Source organism: Meleagris gallopavo, chromosome 12 (genome assembly GCF_905368555.1).
Source record: "Meleagris gallopavo chromosome 12, MGAL_WU_HG_1.1, whole genome shotgun sequence".
Classification (NCBI taxonomy): domain Eukaryota; kingdom Metazoa; phylum Chordata; class Aves; order Galliformes; family Phasianidae; genus Meleagris; species Meleagris gallopavo.
Genome location: NC_139415.1, coordinates 6,223,722 through 6,242,196, shown reverse-complemented (window position 1 = coordinate 6,242,196; position 18,475 = coordinate 6,223,722). Strand labels below are relative to the sequence as shown.

General features: G+C 41.3%; 1 protein-coding gene across 7 annotated transcripts in view; it reads left to right on the top strand.

Moving 5' to 3' along the window:
• Positions 1–18,475, top strand: part of RNF111 (ring finger protein 111) — a 51,609-nt gene that overhangs the window by 3,030 nt on the left and 30,104 nt on the right. For 6 of the 7 annotated variants that reach the window (XM_085233875.1, XM_085233873.1, XM_085233872.1 and 3 more), the window contains one exon: positions 11,995–12,890. In XM_085233875.1, the coding sequence (XP_085090001.1) occupies positions 12,014–12,890 (877 nt within the window). In that variant the 5' untranslated portion in view covers positions 11,995–12,013. Of the gene's footprint in view, positions 1–3,764; positions 4,131–11,994; positions 12,891–18,475 lie in introns of those variants that run through there. The other variant, XM_085233874.1, reaches the window with a different exon arrangement.

Below are 18,475 nucleotides of genomic sequence, written 5' to 3'. Positions count from 1 at the left end.
TAGATTTTTTTATTGTGTTTTTTTAATGGGCTTTGTAGTTCTGCATAGAAGATTATCTCAGTGTCAGCAGTGCTGACTGATCAGTTCCTTACATCACACTGAAACATAATGAAGGACCAAACGCCAGCTCTTGTATTTTCTATAGCTTAATGCACCTGGGGTATCCCGTGCAGTTCTAATGATTGGGCTCTAAAACCGGTGTTACTTTTTTAAGACATAGAGAAGGAAGAACCTGCTGCTCTCTTTGTTTCCTTCTTTCTCTGGCTTCGCAGCCAGAGTGCTCACCTGGAGCTGAGCAGTGTCTGCCCAGCTTTCTCCTCTTCCCACAGCCGCAGTTTGTCCGGACACCTTTCGGAAAAGGGGTTGGTTGAAGAAAAGGTGAGGAGGGGAGATATGTTGTAACACACTGTTCTTTCAGAAGTCCATCTTGTTACACAAGGTTTCGTTCCAGCTTCAGGTTTTTGTTTGTTTGCTTCAGCTCTAATGCTGAAGCTCTAATGCAATATTTTGCATTCTGCGTTTGTTGCTAACTTCATCAAAGCTAGTTATTTCAGCAGTAAATGATGCAGTGACTCAGTTCCTTTTTGGATGTAGCTTTTTTTGAGCAGTGTAAGTTAACTGAGATCAACAGGAAGAGTCCATTTTACTTTGAAAGGCACCATCTCCTGGTTCCTGTGCTACATTGCTTAGTTACCACAGTTTCAAACTTTGCTTTTTGGTAATTCTCATATCAGTCTGATTGTATTCAAACCTGTGACCAGGCTTACATTTAAAAATTGTTGGCTGCACTATTTCTGTCTTTTGGGGAAGAGGGCGGGAAAGGCAAGAATGAATGATACCATTTGAGGTATTTCAGTGGATACCTGACAAGTAGGTGCATTTTGAAATGAAGGCTCACTGCTAATTTAATACACATAATTGCTAGAAAAATAGCTCTTCCACTTTGGATGTGTATTTCTTTCTGATGTATTATTGATGCACTGTATGACGAGCAGTCAGAAGACTTCGAGAGTGAGTTTTTGATCTTATCTCACTCCTGTTACAGTTCATACCGACAAGCAAGGGCAAAGGAACACAATCCACTCAGAAATCAAAGGCCAGTATTTTCCTTTCTGTGTCTGCTTGAAAATATATGAACTCGCTAGGAAGTGACTACTGAATTTCTTAGTGTAAAATCAGATCTTTGAATGCATGGTACTCCTGTTTGTTTAAAACCTAATTGCCCTAAAAATAGCTGCTGATTCATAATTAAAAGCCATGTATTTGGTCACATTATGTGTTATAATGTGCTGCACAGACGTTGCATCTCACCTTTCAAAGCCGTATTGGGCTGGATAACATGAAATGGGTGAGTAGAAGAGCCTTCCTCCATCTAAGGTTGACAGTAACATGGGATACTTTACGTTTCCATGTCTAAAAAATAAAAAGCTCCGCGTGGTGCACGTTATCTTCCACAGCTTTCAAAAGCTCCACGCTGAATCACATTAATTCCTCTATTTATCCTCATAAAATATATCTCACAACCAGCTGCAGAATTTTATTTTTGACTCTACAAGTGCGTCAGTCTCTTTTTTGTTTCCCACTAGATATTTTTCACACTATGAATTTTCATGCAGATTTCACCATCATCCCCATATCTGTGGTTTTCACTGGTAAGCTCCTCACCTGAGCTGCTGGGAGCTGTAATCTTTTTTATCACTTGAATATGAATCCCACAGATTTTGTGTGATTATTTTTTCTCTCATCCTCACAACATTACCACAAGAGGCCTTCTGTTGATTAGTATTAATCATAGTTATGAGTTGGTGCAACACTTCAGTATTTGCATTATTATGGTGCATTTTAAGTCTACGCAGCCTCAGGCGATCTAAGGGTCATGGATGGGCTGTTTCAGCTGGGTTGCTTCCTTGACTGCAAGTGATTTTGAGCTCTTTGATGGATGATTTCTGTGTATTTGTGATAGGAGCTAAAGTATACACCGTTCATATCACTCTGGACACGACCAGGCTTGCAGTTAGCACAGATCTGAGCAAGGACATCTCTTTCTGAGTGCCTGGAGGGACTGCGTGCCAAAAGGTGGTGTTTGCATGGGAAAAAGCTGTGCCTAGCTTTATTTGTGAGCAAACTGAGGCAGCACTTCTGTGCAGAGCTGTGTCGTGTCCACCTGGAAGGCTGAGCTGTTAAAGCTGAGCTCAGGATAGGGGGTTAGTTTGTTTTTTTTATTTTTGTTTTCTGTTTTTTACTCCTCCCCCCCGCCCCCGAAAATGTGAAGTGCACTCTCCTGCCGTTTGGCATTATTTTGATCTTAGATAAGATTTGTCTCTGTCTTCAGTTCTGCCTGGTCCTGGGGTGTGCACAGAGTGGTTCAGTTAGAGGTAGCTGAGGATCTCGGTGTAAATGGATAACTGTGTAGGCTGCAAGCTGTTCTGAAATTGGAATTAGTCATTTAGACTAATTGAGCAAGACTCGATTTAACCTGTTTAACCTTTGGGTTTCTGCAGATACCAAGTCTGAAAAGGACAATCTTTTTCTTTCCTTTTTTTTTTTCTTTCCTTGAAGGAATGTCTCTGCTGGCGAGCACAGAGCAGCTCTGTACTTCTCCCTGCTAGGTAGTGCCATCTTTGGTGAGTGTTCAAAGCAGTGTTTAAGTAGGAGGAGTCAATAAGCAAACAAAACCAGCTGGTGGATTTCTCTGCTGTTAGGAGGCTCTAGCCAGCTTACAGAAAACTCTCTTCTCTCATTTCTTTTAAAGTCAATCAGCCAAATTTCCATTGCTTTCTTCCCCTTGCTATACCGTTCCTCTTCCTGTGAAAAATCTTTAGACTGAGGAATACTGAGGGTGTTTGTGTATTTCGATGTCTGCATTACACTGCTGGCTGTTGGTCAGTATCTTGACTGCACAGCGCGTTGATGTTCACATCCTTGTCCATCCTGCCCGGTAATACCCAGTGTGTACCCAGACCTTCAGTCTGAATATTTAATTCCATGCCTTTTTGACCTTGCTCCTATTTCCCTGCCCCTTAAGCTCACTCAGGTTTCCCCATATATTACTTCAATTCCTGTTTTTTTTCCAGCAGAATTTTTTCTCGATGCCTGTCAGTTCTGATGCCGGTCATTAACAGAGAGCAGTGACTGCACAGAGCCGTGGGCGCCGTGCCGTCGGAGCACAGCCCAGCTCTGCCCAGCGTTACTCATGCTCTATTTCTGCCCCGTTCCCCATTCTCCCCAGTTTCAGTGGTTGTTTCAGACGGTGTCAGAGGGCTTACTCAGCTCCGGTGGGATGCAACGTGCCGTGTTCTGTGTGCCTAAAAGAGCAAAGCAAATAACTTGCTGGCCACCCCAGCAGCGGTGCTGGCTGATCTGCGTTTCTGCTGTACTGAGAACTGCAGCCCACCCGGAGCCGCTCTGCTCTGCCCTCACCTGCGTGTTTCTCCCTCGCTCGCACCCTTACACACAGACACAGCACTTGCTGTTTCCGTGCCGATTACGTAGCCGTGCACCTTTTGCGCTCCCTGAACCTCCAGCCGCTGCTTGCTGTCGCAAAGGCTCCTTTTTTCCTGCCGGCCGAACTGTGCTCTCTGGGAGGCATTTATTGGACTCCTGCCTTCCCTCCTTCCTTGTTTGAGACATAGTTTCATGTTGTTTTTTTCCGCTCCTGCGTTGACGAAATCGTACCCAGAAGCCGTTCAGGCCCCGCTGTCCCGCTGCGTTGTTCCGCAGTGACCGCCTTGCCGTCGGTAAGGACGCGGGCGTCGTTCAGCGCTGCGGAACGCGGCGGGGCGGACCGGGCGCCGTCCGGCTCCGAGCGGTACCGCCTCCGGCCGGCAGGGGGCGCCGCGCACGCCGGGAGGAGGGGCTGGAAGCCGCGCGGCTGCGCTTTGCGGACTGCTGGAAAGCAGCGCCGAGTGTCGCGCTGCGTCTCGGGAGGGAGCGGCGGAGGGGGCCGCGTAAGAGCGGGACGCCGCCCGCCGTACGGCGAGGCACCGGGGCCGGGCGGAGCGTGAGCGCTGGGCTCCGCGCAGTGCCGCGCCGCGGGGTCTCTCTGGAGCCCGTTGGGGCCGTTTCTCTCCTCCGGCCCCGAGCGGCGCGCCGGCAGCAGCCGCTTCTTCCTTCTCGGCCTCGCTGCTCAGGTACGGGGGCGCGGGGCACGGCGGCGGGGGCTGCGGGCCGCCTTCTGCCCCCGGCGGGCCGCGCTGCAATCGGACGGAGCGGTGCCGGTGGCGCGGGGCGGGCTGCGGGGAGCAGCGCGAGGCGGGAGACCCCGGCGGGTGCGGGGCGCGGGGCTGCGCTGCCGCACGGAACCGCCGCTCCGCTGCCGGTCGCCCCGGCGCTCGTCGGGGCTCCGTCTCCTTGAAAGCTCGTCACGAATATTTCCGTGACGGAAATGACTTTTCTTTGCGTGCGCGATGGGGTTTGTTATAACGTCATTTGTTTTGGCCGCCGAGTTGGTATTCTGCCGCTTTACCCCTAAAGAAAAACCAAAACCCGTCGGATGCATTCGGCCTGCCGTGCTGCTCCTCCGGATCTGTGGGCCGGGAGCGGCGGAGACGTGAAGGTTTGTAAGGTGGGAACGGGAGCCGCAGGTAGCGAGAGGCTGGTTTGGGTGCTTCGTGTGAGGGTTCGGAGCGACCTTGGGGGATGCTCCATCGGATGGAGCCATGCTCCCAGGGCCCGCAGTAGCTGTGGGAAACGATGAGGGGGGCTGGGAGCCTCAGCTGTGCGATTCGTCTTTGTGCTGAGGTATTCCTCCTAAAGGAGCTGTTATGGAGAAGGTGAGTGCTCGCTGCCATTGTAAAACCTTCTTTGAATTCTAATGCAATGACTTCAGTGTGTGACACAAATAGAAGAGCTGACTGCTCGGCATGGAGAGCCTTGATGGTATCTTGGAGAGTATCTACTACAAATTAATAAAGAAATGCTAGGTTTTCAGGTGCTGGATCAAGACTTCTGTTTTTGTTGTAACTTGTGGAAAATTCAAAAGGTAGATTAATTATGGCTATCTAGTGAAATATTTTGGATCTGTTTTTGTTGACAAAAAGAATATTTTTGTCACTCCTAGAAACAAAAAAATAGATACAAGTTTGCTATCCAAGTAGTTTTGCAGCAAATTAAATTTATTTAACTCTCCTTTTTGTTGGCTAGAGGGACTTAATGGATGCCAAAAAGTGCTATTAGCCAAAGTTACTCCCAGTTCAGTTCATCTCTTGCTGATGTGCAAGGTTTGATAGGGGAAGATGTGAGCAGCCAGTCACCTTTCATGCCCTTATCCACAGTACAGCATGACCTCCTCATGAATTAATAGGACAGAAAGACTGTGTATTTATTTTCTTTCCTTTTACATAAATAAAAATGTATGCCACTAAGCTTCCAGTTTGAAAACTCCTCAAGTCCTGCATGTTGATTCATCTATTTATTGAGAATTGAAGCCCTCACAGCTAGAGCTGCAGTTGTGACTATGTTGGGAGCACAGGGTGACCAGCAGCTCTGAGTATTTGTTCATGTATTCTTAATACATTTTAGAAAGATGTGAAATATCTTAAAAGATCCACAACATTCCCTGTACAAATTATTGTTTTGTAGATTTTCATAACCAGGGCAGTTGTACCTGGTCTTTCACTGGAGGTGTCCATGCTGCAATAATGTTTATCTTGCCAGCATTTGCTGTATTTTTTCCAAGATCAAGAATTTTTTGTTTCAGTTGTTCATATTTTCTCCAACAGTAAAAACATTTGTTTGAGAAGGTACAGGTAAGAGTGCTTCACCCCAGCTCCTGAACTCCATAGGTTCAAATGTCAGGCATTTGAATACATGGGGGAAAGTACTGGGGTGAGGGAAAATCAGGACAATTTAATTCATTTCTGAACAGTGGGGATAGTACAGAGAGATGAATTCAGCATAAGCAGGTGTTACTTAAAGCTGTATTTAATGTGTAGCCTCCTTGAGGTCAGTTTTATCACAGGAAAAAGCTTTGAAAACATACATTAAGTCATGAAGTATAGGAGACATACACAGCATATGAATAGGGTAATCATCTCTAGTCAGTCCCCTAAGTTTTATCGCTGCAACTAGCAGTGATCAGCTGCTGCTAAGTCTGCCATGCTTTTGTTTAAACAAACAAAATGCAGCCTTAGCCTAGGTTTTGTGCTAGTGAACTTAATTTGCAAACAGCAGAGACGGTGTCGTAGTTAGCTCCTCAAAGCTTTTTCAGGAAAGTGTTTGCAAAATGATACTATGTTAAGAATAGTTACATGTACTTGAAAGGTCAAAACTGCCAGAGGAACTAATAAAGAATGTTCCAAAAATTTTTGATGGCTTTGTAATTCAGGGTTTTTCTAGCTGTCTCTGGAAACAGTACTCATAATATTGGCTGAGGCAGATTTTCACCAGACTTCCTGGTTAAAATCTTAAGCTTCAGTAAAAAAAAAAAAAATAATCGTATTTTGTCATTCTTTTATAAAACTGCAAGTCCTTGTTCCCAAATTCATTGCAATTATGTTTGTCTTGGAAGTTGCTGAAGCTGAAACATTCCTGATTACCCAATCATAATGTGTCTGTTTTAAAACTGTGATTTATACAGTGTTATGTGTAGTTAACTGAGTCTAAGCCTAGGACAGAGCGAACGAATGTCTGGACTGAAGGATGTGCCTTGTGGACACTGTTTGTCCAATACACCTGCCTGCATCTTTTGGACAAAGCCAAGCGGTTCCTTGCTCAAGCGGTTAAGTGCTTACTGGTGCTTTACTGATGCTTGATTGGTGCTAGGATTTCTGTGGGTGCCTTAACTGGCTGGGACTAGCTTGTGTGTATGGCAGCAGAGTGAACTTGTTATTGGTAGGACTCCGTGCAGAATTGTTGTAGCCTGCCAGCTCATCGAGCTGAGGTGCTTCCAGCTGCGCATGCTCCACGCATTCCCTGTGTTCCAGCTGGAGCCAGGCCCTACATCCAGTCCTTGGGAAGAGCTGCTGTGCTGTAGCTGTCCTGTGCTGGATTCTGTTAAAGATGTCAGAGACAGTGAGATGCTTTCAGTAGCCTCTCTGTTAAAATTAAAGCTAAGGGAGACCAAGGTAGTAAGTTTGAGAGGTGAATTATGTAACATGGCATAACAGAGCCTTCCTGTGCCTGTTTCATAGCTGGCTTGATGTCTCTGTTGCAAAATTACTTCTTTACTGATCTGAATTGTGCTGTGTATGAGAAAACGGACCTTAGAGGTCCCTGAGGAATCTTTTTCAGCCATGAAATTAAGGAGTTTGCAGGTCCAGAGGCTGGTTGCAGCTACTGTGGTCTGACTTGCCTTTGAGACATCTTTGTGAAGATCAATAGGAGTAGTTTGTACTTCAAATGACATTGTTTCACTTGAAGCGTGGAGCCAGGAAAAGTTCCTGGGATTGGCTGCTAGGAGTAAGCAACTGCCTTGATCTGCAGGTAACTGTAGCACCGCTCTGCAAAGCAATGGCGAGTCTTCGTGGCTGGGTGTAAGGAGCGTCCTTGGGAACCTGTCTCCAGAATGCTATCGTGTGGTTGCTAACTAACACTGTGTGAGTCTGATGTATTGTGCCTTCCTGAAGGGCAGAAGGGAAGTGCTGTGTCTGGAGAATTCTCGAGTAACTCTGTTGCTGTTGATGCATTATATAAAATAATAATAATAATAAAAAACTAAAAAAAAAATGGAAATGATTTTTAGGAGTACTTAATATTGCCCTGTGAATAAAAATTTCAGTTTGGTGCTCCATAGCCTCAGAACAAACATAAATTCAGATTACCTTCTGATTGCTGCTGTTTTGTTAAGATGCGTAGCTCTTAAATTATCAGTTTTTTTAATTTGTTTTCTCAATTGCTTGTTTTATTTTTGAGTGAAGAGTAGAAGTTCAAAATACAGCATACTAAAAACTAGTTATTAAAAATAAATTTTTAAAGCATGGAGTTCCTCATTATGTGGTTAAAAAGAAGAAACAAAAGCTCAATAAAGTTTTGAAGTCTGATTGCACTTGCTTTGCTGGCAGTGGAACTGCATATTGGATGTTTGCGTGCTCTTGCAACCACTACATTTGTGTTGTTCTCCTACTTGATAGGTAAGAAGGAATAGGGCATGACTGCCCTTTCCAGGCTAATAGGTGCTTTTTCATGGGCTGCTCCAGGGAATTCTTTGTTTTTGTTGGAGCAGGCCACAGTAACACTGAGATTCATTTTTCATAGACTTACGTTGGGGGTGCAGCTTCTCAAATGGCTCTAAAAGTCCTCTGTCAACTCCCATTGCATCAGAGTCATGCATGAATCAGTCTGGTTTGGCTCTCTGCCCTTGAGAACGGGAAGTAATAGTCCGTAGGTTATCTTGCTTTTCTCAAGATCTTGCAGGCTTTTTGTTTACCCACTTTTTGGTGTCCTGATTCATCTGATGGAATAGCCTTGCTGAAAAAAATAAAAAGGTGTATTTTTAATGATAGGAGAAGAATGGCTGCTGCTTTTTCAAGATGCAGTGTGTATAATATTTCCATTTACTGGCCTGTTCCATGTTTGCCAGTTCAATAAGGTTTGTGGTAAGAACAGTGTACAGAAAATGATCTGTGTGTGTATCAGGGGTTAACAGAGAAGCTTCCTGATGAAGTTGGCAGTACCAATATTAGATTATCATAGTAAAAATAATGTTAAAATCTTGTAGAAACTATGTTTTAGGGAAGGGATTTAACTTTGGAAGTTTTAACAAGGTAAGTTTGTTAACTTCAAAGAAAATACAAGTTAGGACTTAATAGAAATTTCCTTTCTGAAAGAATGTTAAATAACTTTGCTTGTCTGATGTCACTTTGTAATCGTGGGCAACTGAGGTGGGTATATAAGTGGTGTAAGCTAGCAGAGAATTCCTGCAGCAGTGAAATTGCAGCATGCTTTCAGAGGTGATGATAGCAGGATGCTCTGCAAGCTCTTGGTGCTCTCCAGAGCCGTCATGTTCAAAAGTCTTTGAGCTGTGTTGTTCTCTAAGCTTAACCCCATACACCTGCATTGCTTGTAAGTGCGTGGGGAGTGCGTATAGTCAGAAGGGAATGACTGTAACCAGAGAGGAGAGGGAAATAGAAGGCAAGGAAATCAACTACTAACTAGCTCATTTGTGTACGAACATCTTCTGTTCTCTGCTTTCCATCAAGCTGGCTTTAAGCAGAATAGTTTATTTGGCAGACATGTTCTTTGTGGTGAACTGGGCTGAGGTGTATGTTACACTAACAAGGCAGAGCCATCGCTGGGTGTCGCGTAAGAGGCATGTTCTGAAGATAGGCCAGCATTCTGTGAGGTAGTAGATGTGTGTCAAAGCATGGTGTGCTTACTGCAGCCAGCCTTGAGTTGATCAAGGTAGTTTTTAACGTGTAAAAAGGAGATAATTTCTCATTAAGTAAGGCAGGATGACTATTTTACTGCCTGTGCGAAAACATATTTTCAAAATGATGAGAGATTACATGCATTAATCAAGTTTACATGAAAAAGTTGAGTTCATATGTGATGAGCTGTTTCACTTTTTTATGGTGCTGGCTTCAGTACCACTGTACTTCTCAATGGCTTCTAGTGAAATTAGTTCTTCATGGCAAAACACCTTGCTGTGATAACTCAAATTTTGCTTTTATGTCATCATAAACTTTTGTCTGTGTTGTAAAGATCTCCAACTTGTGCTTGAGTTTTGACTGAGACAGCAGCTTTGAGGAACTACTCCAGTCTGCATGAATTTTCTTGTGGTGCTGTATGTCTCGAAGTGGCTAATATCAGCAGCCTTTATTTTGCAAGATGAGTAGATAAGTCATGGACACTTGATGACTGTGAATGAAGGTCATTCACTTCAGAGAGAAAACTTAGATTTATGTTTTTCAGATGGCTTTGTTAACAGCTGTCCAAGTCTTTAAGGGGCATAAAAGAAGATACTGTGTCTCTTACACCTTGAATACTTGATTGTCTAATAAAATGTTTTGATTAAGGAGGAGAAGCATTTACTACATCTTATTACTTTCTGGAAAAGCTTCTCAAGGCTACTTTTACTGGGAGACTTTATAGGATCTTGTAATTGTTGAACAGTAGATGATCTTATTTTAATAAGTTCAAATAACTTTTTTTTTTTTTTAAGTTCCTCATCAAGTTTATCTTAAATTCTTTGTAGAGGCATTGGACTTGTATGTAGTATGCATATTTCTTATGCCTAGACATTGAAAATACTTATTTCTTAGTAGCTTTCAATTTACTGATGGAAAGCATAACCATGTGCAGGCTTAGTTAACAGAGGATATAGGTCTCACACTAATTGTTGGAGATGTTTGCAGGGTTCCTGGTGAGAACATTCAAATGGATCTTTCCAGCTGGGGTTCTGCAGGATCCTTGCTCTGCAGAAAGATCCAGTGAACCTTGTGACTTCTTGAGATGTTAGCACTGCAACGTGTATACCTTGTGCAAAATTTTTATTCCTCAGTACATCACTTGAATTTGGTTGCTTATGGCTCTGAGGAGAGCACAGGCTGACAGGCATCCATTTATGCCTATTGCAAACACAGATAAGTCATTCTGAGGGACGTTAGGAGCACCTCGCTCACCGCTGCTGCTGACAGCATTGCTTTGTGAAGCCGTCTCAGACATGCTGGTTTGACTCTGCAGTCCCAGTCTTGTACTGATTCTTTCTATATCAACAAATGAGCTTTAAACATGGGCAACACGTAAGCATATGTTGGCATGCTGAGGAATTAATCTGGAGGTTCAGGCAGAAGATAGTGACGTAAATATGCAGTGCTACCCACCATGTTGCTGACTTAGGCTTTTTTGTGGCCTTGTGGATATTCCAGCTGTGCTGCCCGAGGCATCTTGTTTCCATGTAAGGTTCAGTTCTGTGTTTTGTTTCTTTTCTGTCAGCAGCCGTCTTGTTAGCACAGCCTGCTATCAGTCAGGTATTGCTGGCAGGATGCTCATGCAGTGAATCAGGTTGGTGTCTGATTTGGTGGGGGAATTTGTTTTTCAGTTTGTTCAGCTACATAGTCTGTTCCAGTGTTTTTGTAACACTTCTGCCAGAAGAGCACAAGAGATGTTCATTCAAACAAGTTGGGCGGTGATGAAGAGCTGCTGAAATAGTGCAAGTGTCAAATGTCTACAATAGCCTTATTCACCAGAGGAACAAAAGAGTGATATTTCTTGCAGTAAAGAGTGCTTTGGGGGTTATCCCAGTGGGAACCAAATTCTGAAACAGAAGGCAGAGGTGCCAGGTGAAGCTGAATGCATTACTGACATTACTGTTGCTGTTGTCTCTCAGTAGTCTTCTGGTAGAACAGTCGTTTGAGGCGTACATTGTTGTGTGTTGGCAGCCTGGTAGTTTGACCCACAGGGGCAGCAGCCTGGTACCAGCCGTTAGGGGTACATGTGATATATGCAAGAGAAACTGTAATAAAGGATTTTTATTGTTTTGCCCCAAAATACTAAGGTTCAAAATATCTCCTGTTTTATCCTTTACTTTTTCAGAAAATAATCTTGAATTCTGAGCAACTGATTTTTATAGCACAGTTGTCGTCACACTGAATTGTGTGCAAGGTATTTGCCATCCATAAACAGTTACAGAGGAAGGTGCAGGCCTTGAGAATACATTTTAGTTGAAGGTTAAGTGTTGGAGCTGTCTATCTAAAGATGATGTAATTTCTGTAAAACTGATGCATTGGTAAAGCAGACATCATTCAAGCTTTTTACAGACACGCATTGATATTTCCTTTGTGAAACTGATAGTGTTTTGGCTGATGATGAGAACGTCTGTTCAATGCAAATAATGCTAGTTCTGTCTTAATTCAAAATTACACTGACGAGCAGGATTTGTAACATTATTATGAAACAGCAGTTTGCTACTGAATGCTGTTTTGCTTTTCCTGAGGAGGTGGTATTAGCCTGAGTAACAAATGACTTTTTTCTTGCTTCATTTTCATTCTTTGAAAAACCCACTGAGTATTTTGTTCTTTTGTTCCATTTGTTTGATGCATGTTTGTTTATTTCTAGGCCTTTCTTAAAACTTCCCATGTCTAAATGGACTCCTGAATGTAATATAGTGTATACTCTAAAAGCGGATATGAAGAGTGAAGTTCCTTCTGATGCACCAAAGAGACAAGAGAGCCTGAAGGGGATCCTCTTGAACCCTGAGCCTATTGGGGCAGCCAAAAGCTTCCCTGCAGAAGTGGAGATGATTGCCAGTAAAGTAGGGAATGAATTCTCTCACTTATGCAGTGACTCTCAGAAGCAGAAGGATATGAATGGCAACCGTACAGACCAAGACAAAAGTCTCGTGGTGCGAAAAAAACGCAAGAGCCAGCAGGCTGGTCCTTCATACACACAGAACTGTCCTGATAAAGAAAACCAAGGAGTCTTGGGATTAAGACAGCATCTAGAAACACAGAGTGAAGACAATGACTCTTCTTTTAGTGACTGTATCTCTTCACCTTCATCTAGCCTACATTTTGGAGACTCTGACACTGTAACATCTGATGAAGAAAAAGATGCTCCCGTAAGGCACTCTCAGGCAGTGCTGAATGCTGCAGGTAGAACTCACAGTGCAAGGTCACAAAAGTGGCCTCGGACTGAGGCAGACTCTGTACCTGGATTATTAATGAAAAGGCCCTGTTTTCACAGCAGTTCTTTAAGAAGACTTCCATATAGAAAGAGATTTGTGAAAACCAGTTCCTCACAGCGGACGCAGAATCAGAAGGAACGAATTTTAATGCAGAGGAAAAAAAGGGAGGTGTTAGCTCGAAGAAAGTATGCTTTGCTACCCAGCTCTAGCAGTTCGAGTGAGAATGATCTCAGTAGTGAATCTTCCTCTAGTTCATCCACTGAGGGTGAGGAAGACCTATTTGTGTCACCTGGCGAAAACCACCAGAACAATACAGCTGTTCCTTCAGGTAAATTTGAGTTCCTATGGTATTTCTGTTACTCAGCTTTTTTTTTTTTTTTTCTGCAGGTGCTTTGGAGCAGTTGTTTTTTTGTGTTTTTATAGAAGTTATACTGCAAATAAACCTAATATAATAGTAATATAAACATTAACCCATAAAGTTTTTGATATTCAGAACTTCCAGAAAAATTATAAGTCAAAAATCCTTTAATGTAAAAGGTGAAATAAATGGCTTTTAAGCAAAGTACTGGAAGGTGCTGAATCTAGTCACATGCTGTGGAATCATTCCATTTTTTAAGATCTGTTAAATAGCATTAAAGATGCTAGTTTTCACCTTGCATTAAAAATTTTAACTGTTATAGGTTTATTAACTGATTGTTGGAATTACAATTCTGAATCATTTCAGAAGGTAGAAAGAGCTATCAATAACACACCTGTCAATACACAGTCAACATTGCTTGACAACTTAATTAAATTAATAGATTTGATCGTTGTGAGAAGGTGGTAAGATAGAACTCAGTTGATGTTAGCTTTACTATTATGATAATAAAAGAAAACTCTAAGGCCTGAAATTATGGAAAGCAACTGCCAGATCAGTGCACAGACTGTATCATATATATGTATATGTACCCCAAATGCTTTATCTACACCGCGATATTGCAGTTGATTTACACAGATGCTTCTATAGTGTCTTGAGACATTGTTGGAAGATAGGTGTGAATGTTGATTTATTTTGTTTTCCCTCTTCCAATTGTCTTAGAAGTCCTTTCTTCATAAATTTGCAGAGTGAGAGGCATTTGCTAGCCTGTGGCTAGTTACATTTATGGTGTTATAGCTGTGCCTTCTGTAAATCATTTCAGTTTTTTGTAGAGCATGGGGAGGTAGACGCTCAGGACACAGCAGTGTTAATCTGTGCTGCCATGTTTTGTGTATCTACTGTTTAGTGGTGCATTCCAGAAAGTGAAACCATATATTGGAATGTGCTGATCTTTCCTTTGAGGAAAAAGCTTTGGAAATTGCAAGTACAATTATAAAAAATAAAAGTTGTGTATGTTCACGATGGGGGAGGATTTATGCTTAAACAGAGCCATGGTACTAAATAGATTATTACTTGCTATTCATTGTCACAGGAAATAATTTGCATGTTATTCTTTAATGTACTATTTTTATGCAAGAAGTAAAATTTGTCATGCAAAAATCTTACTCGTGAAGTGTTGGAATGGCATACATAACTCTAAAAGGGAAGGATTATTGTGCAGGCTTAGCTATCTTTATGCATATTTGTGGGGACAGAAATGTGTTTTGTTTTGTTTTGTTTTTTTTAAGCTTCAGCATGTTATATTTCTGAAATGCATGCCCAAGCATATTGAAAGGCATAATTTGCAAATAATTAACTTACAAGGGCATGCATACATTCAACAAAATAAGTTTGGGAAGCTACTGTGTCAGTACTTCCTATTTCCTAGTTAATCGTTTCTTCTCATTTTCAGAGAAGATGAAGTTTCTTGTAAATGTAAAAGATGCAGTACCATTAGCAACACTCTTCCCCTTGCAACAGTGAACTAGTAAATGTATGAGAGCCTGGATTATGGCTTCTCAGGCAGCCAGCTATTTCCAAATACACTGAATGCATTTAGAGAGGGAACTTCCAGGGTTGTTTTGTGTATCTACTTGAACTGCTAAAACCTTCTGCCCTCTTTAAACTCAGTTCAACTAACACCAGTTTCCCTTGAAGGGTAACTGCTCAGGTAACTTCCAAACATGCAGCGTGCTGTCATTTTGGTGGCAGGAAGCCTAGACTTCGTAGTGCACTTCATCCAGTCATGTGGAAAAATAAGTACATTGTCTGGTAGCTTTATTTTTATATTACTTGAAACAGACTTTGAAAAATACAGTTCATTTATGAAGTGGTGTTTCTTTTCTTGTTCATGTTGATTAGCTCTCCACCAGTTAATTTCAGATGAAAATACTGATATAAGCTGTAACTGAAACAAGATATGCTTTAAAGAATGTGTATTGTGGCAGCTGTACTTCAGGACTGACACAGTAAGCTGAGAAGTAACTCTGCCTTAAAGTATGTAAATTCTGTACTTTTATTTTTCCAGTGGATATATGTATTGATGGAGAAGTTCTGAGCCTTTTGTTTACACTGAAGATAGAGTGGGAAGTTGAGCAGACGTCCTTTATGCAAGTGTCCTATTTTTAGTAAGAGAAGAGTGTGATTAATGCTTTATGCTGTGAGATAATGCATTTCTGCTTATTGAGCTAATTAGGACTGAAATTAGGGGCCAGCTGGGAAAACAGATATGTAATGTCCCTATATAATGGGCAAGTATGATGTTACTTCTTATACATAAAAGATGTTGCTAAGCAGTGCTATAGTGTAGGGACAGTTCACCCCAGCACATGAAGCAACCTTCATGATGCGTCTGCTGAAATTGTAGAATACCTTGAAAGACTAAGAACTTTTGCTAAGGATGAAGCCTGCAGCATATATGTAAAAGCACTAGAGGAGATACTTAGAAAAGGAGGAAAATAATAATCAGCAAAGAAAAATAAAATTTAATGGATCCAGTAATACTTAAACATTTCATAAACCATCACTGCACTGTTGTGGACTCCTTACTAGCAATCTGTATTAAAGATATGTCAGAATACTTGTTTGCTTTAAATATTGAGGTCTCTTAGGGAAAACGTTTTGAGTATTGCAAGGAATTAAAGTAATACTTCTCTTGCAACAAATAATAAATCAGTGCTTGTAGCTAATGGAATTTGTAGTTATTTTTGGAACATGATATGAATGGAGATGTGGAGTTTTTTGTTTGTTCTAACAAAACTGTTTATAAAAGTCTTTATAAAATTAAAAAACAAACACCAAACACTTTATAGAGCTTTTCCTCCCTTTTCTGTTGTAAGTTTTCAGCTATTCTTCTGGTGGAACTTCTGTACTTCAGGAGTGTGAGAGGATTGAAGAAGTACCAGATCAGGACACTTGGGAATAAATGAGATAGCTTTACCAACTGCTTGCCACAGAAGGCACTATCCTCATTAAAGTAAAGATGACCACAGGAAGTTTTCTCAGGAGAGAGAGAGGTTGGATGGGGACATGGATGATGTGAAAACAACTCTGTATAGTTTTAATGGTATGGCTACAGTTGAAATTGCAGAGCTTTCAGGAGTATATATTCAAATTTGTAAGTTGATAGTAATAAAAAAGCAGACCTTACAGATAAAATAATTGCAAGCAGCAACAACATTTTTGATGTGGAATGGCAGTTCTGGTTCTGTGTTTTGTTCAGGTAGTCCAGAAGCTTTTCTCTGGCCCTTGGAGGACGTGTGTAAACATCTAGAGAGAAAATCCTTTGACTTTCCATATCAAGGGTGGCAGAATTCCAACTTGTTACTGGAATTGGATCTCTGTAATATTGCAGTAAAACTTCAGATTTTTCAGCTTGGATATAAAAAGGCTGTGGGTGACACTTAGAGGCAGCCAGTCTTTCAGGGAAGTCTCAAAAAAGCTGAACTGGGAGCAGTTGTTGAGCTTTACATTATTCAGCTGGCAGTAAATATGACCCACTAGAAATGTTGTTTAAAAAAAAAAAAAAAAAGATAGAATTTTACATTGTCATAAATTGTTGGCCTAACAGGGTTTAAAATTCCTTCAAGTCTGGTACATTACTTGGTGCTATTGAATAGCTAGTGCTAGACAAGCCTTGTTTCTTTCCTTAGAATGTAATGCTGATGAGAAGCTGCTCCAGTTTTTGTTCAGAGCTGATTGGAGCAAGCTGAGCCTGAATCCACTAATATACTTATTGTATGTCTTCCAAGAATACTGAATATAAACATCTGGTACTTTAAAAGCCAGAGGCTGGTGAAAATGCTAATCTGAATGTGAAATGCTGCTTGTTTATTTAAACAGGTTTCTATTAACAGTTGAAGATAAACATGCATGAAATGGAAGTGATCTGCCTGTTGTTAATGATTTTTTTTTAGTTACTTAATCCCTCCTGAAAATAAAAGCTCTTCTCTTCCCCCGGTAACTGATACAGCTCATAATTGAGAGCTTTTATGTCAATAGTGAGCAGGGAAGTGGATGCCATATCCTTTCTAATGTGTCCCTTAGTAGAAAAGGGCTTGGAGGAGCTGAGTAGTATATGGCTTTTTTTTTTTTTTTTTCAGCTTTTTGTGCTGAAAGCAACTTCTGGAGTTGCTTTGCTGTATTGCTGCTGATAGGAAGAAGGCCTATATGTAAGATTTAAAAATAGTAAGTAGAGTTTCAAATGAGCCCCTATCAGCATAGCTTATGGTTGGATGAGATCCCTAAGTTCTGGTTGATTAACATCTTTTCCACCAGAGTACTACACAGCTGTGTACGTTCTTGAAAATTTCTCCTGTCTTGTACAGCCAGTGAAAAATATATTCCAAGTAATCTCAGGAAGAGCTCCTTAATACTAGTAGGATATTCTTTTATCAATTTTGAGCTCAATTACTGACCATGTAGTAACCTTGAATTCACCATCACAAGCTGCTGTAGAGGCAGTATCAGCAAATTCAGAAAGGCATTAAGACTCTTCCTCACAGCTGACCATGAAAAATGAAGAGGCAAAGATGAGCTTTCTGATCTCTGTAATGCTGTGGCTGTTGGGTGATGTGAGAGACTTCCTTCACAGGGTTGTAGTCTGGGTTTTTGGCTCTCGTGGCACGGTTTTGCCTGTTGCAGCTGGTAGAGAACATGAGCCTCAGTGTGGGTGTTGGTCTGATCCATTGAAAGCCTGGAGTTCAAAATAAGTTGTCACTGGGAATGGACTTCTTGTTTTGAACGTTTTTTTCATTTATGCTTGGTCAAGCTATCTCATTTGGAACTGGATGTTGTAAAACTTGTTCACTGTTTTACATGTAATATTTCATCTAGTTAAATCCTGTGTTAATTACAAAGTAACCCTCTAGGAAGGACACCAGTTGGCCTACCATAAATTTGGATGTTGCACTAGTTGTACTTGTGTCCTCTGTGGGATATTGGTGTTAATTGATGATTGATTAATATGCAAATCATGTCATGGTCCACTGAAGGTAAGTAACAGTGCTATGTATAACACAGCTTCATCTCTTGCCTATCACTTCTGGGTTACAAAAGTATTTAAAACAAAAATTTGCTTCCCAGAACTTGCTTGCAGTCTATCAGCAGCTCTTAGCAGATACCATTTTGAAATCTTACAGTTTTCTGGGGAAAAGATATGCTCGTTTAAAGATCTAAATAATGGACAACAGAATAGTATGCTATTCAAGTATTTTTAAGTTAATAAATTAATCTGACAGGTTTGTCAGATGTAGGTTGGGGGTGGCTAGATTGAAGGTTGTTTTGCTTGTTAAGAGATGATTATCATTTTGGGCCTGTTCAAATTAGGGTCATATACAAAACCTAATTACTAACTACTGTTAGTGAGTCCGAGTTTGGAGGTATCTGCAAAACTTACAAACGGAAAGTTGGTGTTTTGCATGTGCTGTGAAATAAAATTTGTGGATTTGGGTAGAGGAAAAAAAAAAAAAAAGGAGTAGAAAATAATAAAATTCTTCCTGTGATTGTCAATAGAATTT